Source organism: Sprattus sprattus (assembly GCF_963457725.1).
Source record: "Sprattus sprattus genome assembly, chromosome: 13".
Classification (NCBI taxonomy): Eukaryota; Metazoa; Chordata; class Actinopteri; order Clupeiformes; family Clupeidae; genus Sprattus; species Sprattus sprattus.
In genome coordinates, this window is record NC_137911.1 from 5,191,076 (window position 1) to 5,201,825 (window position 10,750).

Consider the following 10,750-nt stretch of genomic DNA (forward strand, 5'->3'; position numbering starts at 1 on the left):
CAGGAATTTTTTTTAATTAGATTTTCGAAATGTGTAATTACATTTTAGATGTTTTAGCAGTGTTTTAATCAAAATATAAAAAATATATATGGTAAGAGGGATTTGTTTTTCACACAAATGCGTACATACATACGAATTAGCGTATGTACAGTGCATATTTTGCAGGACAGGTGTCACTATAATTCAAGGCATTTATTATTTAGATGTCAAAATGTGAAGTTTGAGCATTTGGATTGAAAGCAGATGCTCTGATGATCTCAATTCCAACCGAGGACTTGAACAGTAGTTCCCCAACACAGCTGAGCTCCTCAACTACCGTGGTGCACGGGATTAACCCATTCTCTGATCATTTATCCATCTTGGTTATGAGCAGGAAATTGTTCACCTGTCATGTGAAGCTCTGTAATTATCCCCAATTGGGTATTCCCCATGTCCTGACTCATCTGCAAGCACCCCCATTGACACGGAGGCGCTTGACTTACCTTTCTGTGTGCGGAATGCTTCTGTGTTTCATCTTCTGTTCTGGGGTCTTCCATCCTTTTATTTTTTAACGCACATGAGAAACTGTGGTTTGTGCATTTGTCAGAAATGAGATGCAAGTTTTGTTGCTGAATCAAGCATCATGAAGGTACAGAAACATTACTAGACTTTTCTTTGCAGGATAATGTTCTTTTTCAAGAAAATTATGATTCATAAAGCCAGTCATACCAGATTGTGCAGTGCAATGATATTTGCCCCTTTCTCATGGTTGCTTGGGTGATAGAAAAAGGAAGACAAAATGTTTAAGTTACATTCTACAAGAAGAAATCCTTTTGCTCAGTTGCATTCTGGTGTCGCATGTTATCATTCTCAAGTCTCTGCTCTGTGGACTTTAACAATTCTGTCCAAAGATGGCCGTCTTCCAGTCACCATAGTGAGCTGATTTGATTCAGTAGCGGCGCAATGGCAGTTCTACAAAAAAGCCCTATCCACAGAAATTAGCTGAGCATCACAACCAACAGCATCTGTTTCCAATATGTAGCGTAGCGGAAGGGTGGGTGCTTCATTTAGTGGGAAAAAAAGTACAGCCTACTGTATCTTTAAATAGCCTGCGGCTTTGGGCTGGACGGATGTGTGGCTTATTGTTGTATCCCAGATTCCTTGAATCTAGACTACAACTTCTCCCCTTTGAAGACAACAAGTGTACAATTAGAGTGGAATGTGTGCAATGCAGCCTGTAGGTCTTACATGGTGTGCAGGATCTTTTGGTGGCAAAACAACATTCATAACACAATATGTTTTTGGACTGTTGAGGAGTGGTCCAACATCATCTTTGAGGTGGCATGCTTTTGCAACATGATCTGTGTTCCTCTTTAATGCACACATTGACAGTTTTGCACTGTTGAAATGACTGGTGGCACCTTTGTGTCACTTTGTGTTTGGTTTTCAGTGAAGAACAACAGGAAAATAGAAATTCTGCCCTCAGTAACATCTAAAATACAAGTCTGTAGTAGATAGATACGTAATATATCAAATACATGTGAGTGAATGATTGGTAGAGAATATGATTCATTCTTAACAAACATCACATCCACATTGCTTCACACTCAGTAAATGTCTTCATAGTGACCACCCTGTAGTGTGACTCTCCCACGTCTACCACAGTGAAACTTCCGTCCACAACTTGATAAGAACAGAATGTCATGTATCTCTGATTCAGAGCAAAATGCAAAAACACTTATGACCGATAAAAGGGCTTATTTTGTGCTTGTACCTTCAGACACCATCAGCCAATTCTTTCTGTCATGTCATTTTTGTGTAGGTCCCACATGTAACGGTTGGAGGTTCTGCTGTTAATCAAGAGTGATATATTTCAAAACAAACACACAGACACACAGACATACACATCTTGGCCACATGTAAAGCATTTGTGCTCATTTTCTCTGTAGGTATGAGTGGCATGAGTACTTGCTGCCCATTAAAGGATGGTGAGTGTGGGCGCACATCAGAGGGAGGAGGGGGGAAGCAGAAGAAATGCTGCTGGTAGCTCTGAGCTGAGGCCGCAAGTATTGATGACACACGCATTGACAGCTGTGGCAGAAGGCCGACAGCTAAGCCAACATGGTGAAATATAGATTGCATGTCCAGCCTCCTCACTCAGTTCAAGGCATACCAGTCATCTTGCACTTTTTTCCCCCCTTTCTTTTCCTCAGAAAGTCGTGCTTTGCTAAGAGAAACCGGTTTTTGTAGAGAAAAGACAGACAGACCTGCTGAAAAATGATTGCATGATATCAATGAGTGTATGCATACAGTGCCCTCCACAAATATTGGCACCCCTATGAGCTAAACAGGCTATAAAAAATATGTCTTTGCTGTTAATCCTCTTGGTTTTTCACTCAAAATATTCACAAAAATCTTACCTTTTCATTGAAGTAAAATTATTAAAAGAAAAAAAAAACTGTTGACATTAAATCAATATTTTTCCCCAAAACATGTGTGCCACAATTATTGGCACCCCTAGAATTAAAATCTAGCTGAAGTATATTTCCAGTCATATTTTACATTTTTAAGTTCACCTGTTTGATAAGGAACTCTTATTAGGTCAACCATGACTTCCAGTTCCACTGGCGTACAAATATGAGGTGACACAGGCCAAATTCCATTAGTCATTCATCACTATGGGAAAGACCCAAATAACACAGTGACGATGTGCGATGAAAAGTTGTTAAGCTGCACAAATCAAGAAATGGACACAAGAAAATCTCTAAACAGTACAGTTGAAAATACCCATTTCCACTATCATGGAAATAATTAAGAAGTTTAAAGCGACAGGAGATGTTAAGAATCAGCCTGGAAGAGGACGTGTCTGTACATTGAACCCACGCACCGTGAGGGGGATGGTTCTCCTGGCAAAATAATCTCCAAGGATCACAGGTGGAGAATTGTAGAGGTTAGTTGAGTCTTGGGGTCAGAAAGTCTCCAAAACTACCATCAGACGCCACCTACATCACCAGTTGTTTTGGAGGGTTACCAGAAAAAAGCCTCTGCTGTCAATCAACAACAATGTAAGTCAGACTTTCAATGGGGCCGAGTTATATGGTCAGATGAGACCAAAATAAAGCTTTTTGGCAAAAAACATCAAAGGTGGGTTTGGCGTAGACAGAAAGATAGCCATATAGAAAAGCACCCCATACCCAATGTGAAGTATGGTGGCGGAACTTTGATGTTGTGAACTTTGATGCTGTTTTTCTTCCAAAGGCCCTGGCCATCTTGTTAGGATACATGGTATCATGGACTCCATCAAATACCAGCAGATATTAAATGAAAACCTAACAGCCCCCTCCAGTAAGCCTTAAAATGAGCCGTGGTTGGACCTTCCAGCAGGACAATGATCCAATGCACACCTCAAAATCAACACAAAAATGATTCACCGACCACAGAATAAAGGTTTTGCCATGGCCATCACAGTCCCTTGACCTAAAGCCCATAGAAAATCTGTGGGATGAGCTGTAGCCAAGTCTACAAACGTTGACCTCAGATTCTGAAGGATCTGAAGAGATACTGCATGTATTAATTATCTCAGATCCCGTGCCATGTGTTCACTAACCTCATCACGCATTATAGGAGAAGACTCAGAGCTATTATCTTGGCAAATGGAGGCTGCACAAAAAATGACATTAAGGGGTGCCAATAATTGTGGCACACATGTTTTGGGGAAAAATATTTTATTTCATTTCAATGTTTTCTTTTCTTTTAATAATTTTACTTCAATGAAAAGGTAAGATTTTTGTGTATATTTCGAGTGAAAGACTGACAGGATAAACAGCAAAGACATATTTTTTTATAGCCTGTTTAGCTCATATTCACAAGGGGTGCCAATATTTGTGGAGGGCACTGTATATAGTAATACCAGACACTTCAGACGAATGTGAAAAAAGATAGAAAGTGAGGGTAAATTTGTAGTTTTGGGCTGAGCTCTCAAAATACAAATGGCACAGGACCCATAAAGTGCCATGTATTATGACCAGGAAGACAAACAGGAGTACCATCACAAGAACCACCTGTGTGGGTATACAGGTTATATGAGCAGCTTATGAACAAAGGGTTTGGGGTTTTCAGGTGTTTCACCTGTTTACCTCATGCCTCCAGAAGAAACGATCCACACACGTGTGATGGTTATCTTAACATAAAAGATCACAAATCACCTGCCGTTCTCATAGCATTGCACCTGTGCTTTATACTGCTCAAGCCTCTGACAGTGTGATGACAAGCGAAGAATAGACATTGAAAACAAGGCTACTATCAAGCTATTCATGATTAATGGGTTTTGGCACAAACAGCTAATCAAACATGGTGGTTCAGAACACCCAAACAGAAAAGAAATGTTTGACAGATAGCCTGTCAGTAATTAGTTGTACGGTTTGTAGATCAGTGTGATAATGACTTCCGTCTTATCTTTGAAGTAAACGGTTTTTTTTTCTGTTTCAGTGACAATTGCACATGTAATAACAAGAACCTTGTTTAATACTCCCAAAAAAACTAAAAAACGTATGTGACAAAAGAGTCAGTTACTAAATGTGTTTACCACTTACCTAATGAAAAGATTTCATTTTAGGTCCGTTTTTAAAAGGGATGACACTAAAAAACGGATGAAAAAAAAAAAAAAATTAAATAGTCATTCCAGTGTTTCATTTGCCAGTACCTTGATTATGCAAGAAATATCTTCTCAACTAATTATGTTATCAATAATGTTGTAATTATAAAGAGATGTCCTTGTTGTTTGTTTGATGTTTTTGTTAAGAATCTCTGAGGATATTTGACCGACGTGGTTTGTGTGCATAGCTCGTGTTAATGTGAAGTAACAGGGACTTCCCTGACTGGAATTCCAAATCACCCATAATGTCAGCACAGGACGGATTCGTTTTAAAGTATTCTGAGGCACAGTTTTAGGAGAAGAACATTTGCAAAGGGGAAAACACCGCACACAAATCCATTAGTCCCTATGCCAACAAATTATTGCATAAGCCATTCACTGACTCTGTAAGTCATCGCAGAAGAAGTGAAACAACACACAAAAAAAAAAATTCAAACACATCCTGTCTTTTCATGTCACAAAGAAGAAGAAAAAATAACACCATCTGTACAGAATCCATTCTCCGTAACTTAAATGTGTCTGTACTTCCCCATTGCATTTATATATCCCTGTCAAAATCACAGCGACTTCAGGATTGTAATTCCTGTACCCACCTTGAGCCTGTCACTGGGCTTTAGAGCAGACACTAGATGATTGTTTGTGGCTCTGAGGTAATGTCTAGTATCCACGTCCACTCTATAATTGGATGAGATCTTCTGTCATGACTAGAGACGTTGAGGGGACATGGTTCATATTACATGACCTTTTAATTGCATGCTTGATTCTGACCATTCCTAGTCTATCCTTCAGCAGTATTTCGCCCTGTACCTTCACTGGTTCAAACATTAACTTGAAAGTAGAAAATACAAATCTTTAGAAAGAAAGAAATTAGTTGCATGTTAGCACATTTGATGTATAGATACCTGCTTTCATTGTGTAGACAAGTATTTTCATCTGCTCTATTAGCGAATACTTTTAGTCAGCATGATATTCAATCAGATGTGTGAAGATACATCGCTGAGCTTATTCAAATGTTATTCAGGTGCATCAAAAAGCCCAGAGCGGCACGACTGCCAAGCTCACCCATAACTGAGCAAGGTACCCTTTGAATGTGGTCAGAGAAGTTCCACGTCTCATGTAAGCCCGATATCCAGGATATTAAGCGGATATCACAATGTCAGCCTACTCCAAAAACCATTTAAGATGATATCCTGCAAACATGACAGACTTCCCCTTGTTTGTTATTGGATCTGTGAAGTCTCTGTGGTCAGCTTTATACAAATAATTTCAATATGATGGCTAACATTACCATGTGTTCCACACCAGCCCTGTGTCCTCCTGAATGATTGATTTCAGAGAGCTTCAATGGCATAGTCATTTGGAAAGCAAATTTGAAAAACAGGGGCCTTTGTGTGAAGTGTGATATGATCAAATCTGCTGTAGTACATAATAAATTACAATCTAAAGTGAAACATAAGGACATAAAAAACCCCATTGACTGTGCAGGATTTGTAGTATGACTAAAACCTCATCTGATACAGACATCATTCATTCAAACTCTGTGTGTGCCCACCACAACCTCCATGTGGCCAGTGTGTGTGTGTAACCTTAGATCTCACATCGTCATGAGTAATATCACAGAGTGGGATGGCTGCTTCAATGAAAGGACCACAGTGCATTGTTTTATGCATGTCTTATCTCAGAATCCATCCCAGCACACACCTCAATGTTATTACTACGATGAACCTTTCACCCTCTCTCCCTCTCTCTCTCTCTCTCTCTCTCTCTTTCTCTCTCTCTCTCTCTCTCTCTCTCTCTCTCTCTCTCTCTCTCTCTCTCTCTCTCTATCTCTTCACATTCACCCACACTCATACACACACACACACACACACACAGATGTGTTCATGTTTACCCAAATGTGATTAATCTTAGTTTCTGCATGAGTGTTTTGATCTGATGGAAGGAGCATAACTTCCTTCAAAAACTCCACTCAGAATAGACATCATGCTTTAGCCACCGGCCCACCAGAACATTTACTTTACAATGCTAATAATAGGCTATCTATGCTAACATTCAAGTACATGTAACAGATAAATTATAGTTGTTTTATCCACTCTTTCTCTTGAAATGTAATATATATTGCAAGGGTTGTTTTCGTAACAATCTAATCAAGTGTGAAATTGTATGTTCTACTGCAAAGAAAATACATCACTGAAAAGATCAACCACGTTTCTGTTTTACTCCCATCTGCTATTGTTCACTAGCCATGCTTTAAATATCCAAACAATGATCAGTTCATGTCTTTTCTCTGCACTCCTGACAGTTGAGCTATGTTCTATTCTAGCTATGGTGGTGTCATTAGTTATTTAATCAGTCAGATTTGTTTCAAATGGAGAAGGGATTCATATGATGATTCCATGAGGGTGCTTCCCATTCTGCCTGGTGTACAGAGGGTGCCTTTAATCCTCTGGCCTGGCCAGTATTATTCACTCACTACAGTTCATCACATGGAATGCATTCCCAGGGTTCGGCCAAGGAATTGCTATCACCAAAGAGCTAATGGATCAATCCATGTCTTGTCAGTGCTTTTACCATTCAGGCCTGGAATGTGTCTGATGAAAACAATGATTCTGTTCTGCAGGGAAATAACACAGAAATGCTCTTGTCTGCAATTCTGTATTGCAAGATCTGGCACTTTTATTAATGGAATTGTGCTCACCAAAAAATACATCCATATTCAATAGCCTCGTGATTCAATCAATTTAGGCCAGATGTGAATTGCCTGTTGATAAATGCAGACATAATGCTGTATTAAAAACACTGAAAACACTAACAGCAGTTGTGGTGCACTGTTAAGTTCTTGCATACTACCTGCTACTACGTTGAATCGTTTGCGCACGCGCGGCGCCATCCTCCACACCATGGTGCCCCTTGTCTATCACTTTTTTGATGCGTGTTGTTAGTCTTGGCCAATCAGGATTGATCCAGCAATTAGCACCTTGTTATCATTAGTCCCGACACAAGCTTTGAGATTAGAAGTAGAAACGGAGGGAAGGACGGAGGCCACCGACTGGTTGCCCATTGTGTAATATGGCTGGGTCAACTTTTACCTTGATGTTTTTAATCGTTATCATTTCGATTTTGTCTGCTTTTAACATGAGTGAGAATCCAGAGTTTCAAGAGCAGTTAATTTTAAAGACGTTGGGTCTGTCTAGTCGGCCTAGACCGTCAGTGCATGGCGCTGTTCCTTCACTGCTTTGGAAGATTTTCAAAAAGGCCGATTCCAAGGATAACTCTGTGTCGACAAATGACCCATGTGTAGTTTCAGAATTTGGTGTGAGGGGCAACATAGTGCGATTTGTCCAAGATCAAGGTGAGTTCATATATATAAATGATTGGTCCCAAAATACTCCATGAGGTGTATTTTAAAAGTATCTACGCTAAACGGTCCACATTTTAACTGCATTGTCCATATGGTCTGTTTACCAAACAGGTAGAATGATCCCGGGATCCAACAGCCACTGCTCCAAATGTGTGGAGAAACATCTGTTTTTCAACATGTCTGTGCTCGAGAAAATTGAGCAACTCTCATTTGCACAGCTGGAAATTAAGTTCAAGCAAGATTTTTCTCGCGTGTCACAGGACCTCGGTCAGCGCGCCTTAAGTATGTCGCTTTTTAAAGTTCTGAAGACCACACTTAAAGGGGTGAATCACGGTTCCACTCGAAAACTGCTCTTCTCTCAGTCTGTGCAATTTACCTCTGGGTCTGTACGCTTTAATTTGACTGACATAGCAGAATCCTGGAGAAACCCCAGCAAGAACTATGGGATGATTCTCATTTTACACCCAAGCCAGCTAGCCAACACTTTAGACCCAATTTCTTTTGACATTGATAATGTGATTTCGCATCAGTATGTAGGTATGGTTCCAGAATTCTATACATCGCTGGTAGTCGTGTCTTTGAACCCACTCCATTGCAGATCGAGGAGAAAGAGAAGTGCTTATTATCTACCGGTCACGCCCAGTAACGTCTGCAAACCGAGACGGTTGTATATCGACTTCAAGGATGTTGGATGGCAAGACTGGATCATCGCGCCTCAGGGATATGTGGCGAATTATTGCCATGGAGAGTGTCCCTTCCCCTTGAGCGAAAGTCTTAATGGGACCAACCACGCCATCTTGCAGACTTTAGTCCATTCCTTTGATCCGAAGGGCACTCCACAACCCTGCTGTGTTCCAATTAAGTTGTCCCCTATTTCTATGTTGTATTATGACAACAATGACAATGTTGTCCTAAGGCATTATGAGGACATGGTTGTGGATGAATGTGGCTGCAGATGACTCCCCCCCCCCCCCCCCCCCCCGAACAAATAATGTTAGGTACTTTTTTGTGTTGATTTGTTAACCTTTTCAATAAACTGCTTTATATTTAATTTAGGCTGCCGGAGCCGTCATGTTTAATTGTCCTGAAGTTTATTGCATTGCATCCATTTTATTTTTCATGGATTTATGTAGGCTACAAAATAACACATTCATATTGGTGAGAGCCTTTGCTCTGTAGTGTAAGTCATGTCCCGCTAGTAAAACACTTCTCAAAAGAGTAGTCTAGCCCATCTCCACATGTTGGCGCACTGTACCCAAATATCAACTTTTGAATTAAAGCCTCAAGTTTTTTTTCTTGAATGTTGGTATATCTTTAAACTAAATCATATTTAATGCTCCTTGAATATCCTAAAACGCAACCGAAATGCCCACATCTACTTCGTCTGTGCACTTGTAATGTGCTTCAAAGTCACAAGACTTTAAAAACGTTTAAAGATGTCTCATATCTTCCGTTATGTACGAGGAGGGGACGGTGACCGCATATTCTAATTATTGAAATGTTAAACGTAAAGAAATTAGTTGTCATAGGTAGCATGTACGGTTGTGATGTGATGAGCCCGTGACATCACAGCCACAAAAGACATCAGGAACAGACACGGCCTCAATCAAGTGCTATGCGCACAGGACACACATCTGAGTTCGTGCTGCGCTCGTGGCGAGGGAGCAACACATTCCGAGAGAAGACTGGAACGAATAATTTCTCTCAAACTCAAAAGCACTATATTTGGCGATTTAAGAGTATATTTGCCGATTTAAGAGTAGAAGACGTAGTCTGAACTTGGCCTTAAAACATGTTTTCTAATTTATTTGTAACGAGTGGGGCTGTGTTAGAATATGTATAAAAAGACGCGGTCAGTTCTTTGGACGGTGTCTGTATTCAGCAACAGCGTTAAGTAAAGGTGCTATGTCAAATGGAAATCGACCACAAAACTGAATGAACAAAGGCGAAGCGAACAACCATTTCGACGAACTGAGTGTAGAAATTTCCTTGGAACCTGCTCGACTATCATGGGGAGGATCGGTACGCGTCGTCGTCAGTAGTGGCTCCGACATGGGACTTGCGTTTTGCCTGGACTTTATCTAGTGAACTTGCACTTGTAAAGACAACACCTACCCAAAAGGTTGCTCCGAGCACTGGACTGCAGTTTTACAAGCTCATAGTGGATGTATGACACTTGTTACTTCCAGTTCCGGGGGTTGTCAATGGATCCGTCAGTGCATTATTTGATCGATTGTAAGAACTCGACAGTTTCCCATGAGCTCTAAAGCTGTATTGTTAATCTTGAACAATGTATATTCAGAGATTTGTTAACCTATTTTTTAGTAATGTAAAAAAACTCCAACAATTTCATCAGAACTAATAGCCTACCTAATGTATTTTGGCTGGATATGATAAAGGAGTAATCATTTTTGAATTAATGTAGGCTGTTGTAGCAAATAGTCTGATCCCAGTTGCACTCTTACTAGGCTCGTAAAGCGCTGACCCCCTCGACCCGCCTCTTAATTATAGACCAGCTTTAATATGATATCGTTTGCGCTATGGACAGTGGTCAGTTATTGCGCTTTAGAGGTCCGAAATCGGAATGCTTACATTTAATTTGAGCCCATGGTGCAACGTGCTCTGCGAATGAGGAAGAATTACTTGGAAAAACGTATACTCTTGTTACATTAATTACATCTATCATGGCTACTTCATATCGGAACCCAACAACATTTCCATCGCTGTATCCGCTGTGACAGCAGCGATTCAGTATT

At 40.3% G+C, this 10,750-nt stretch overlaps 1 protein-coding gene across 1 annotated transcript; it reads left to right on the forward strand.

The window, feature by feature from the left end:
* Positions 1–7,638: 7,638 nt before the first annotated feature.
* Positions 7,639–8,953, forward strand: gdf3 (growth differentiation factor 3; the record flags this gene model as incomplete). The annotated part of the gene is made up of 2 exons (XM_080850616.1): positions 7,639–7,985; positions 8,106–8,953. Exons 1-2 carry the CDS (start codon positions 7,703–7,705, stop codon positions 8,951–8,953), a joined length of 1,131 nt encoding a protein of 376 aa, XP_080706742.1. The 5' UTR covers positions 7,639–7,702.
* Between the last annotated feature and the right edge of the window lie 1,797 nt (positions 8,954–10,750).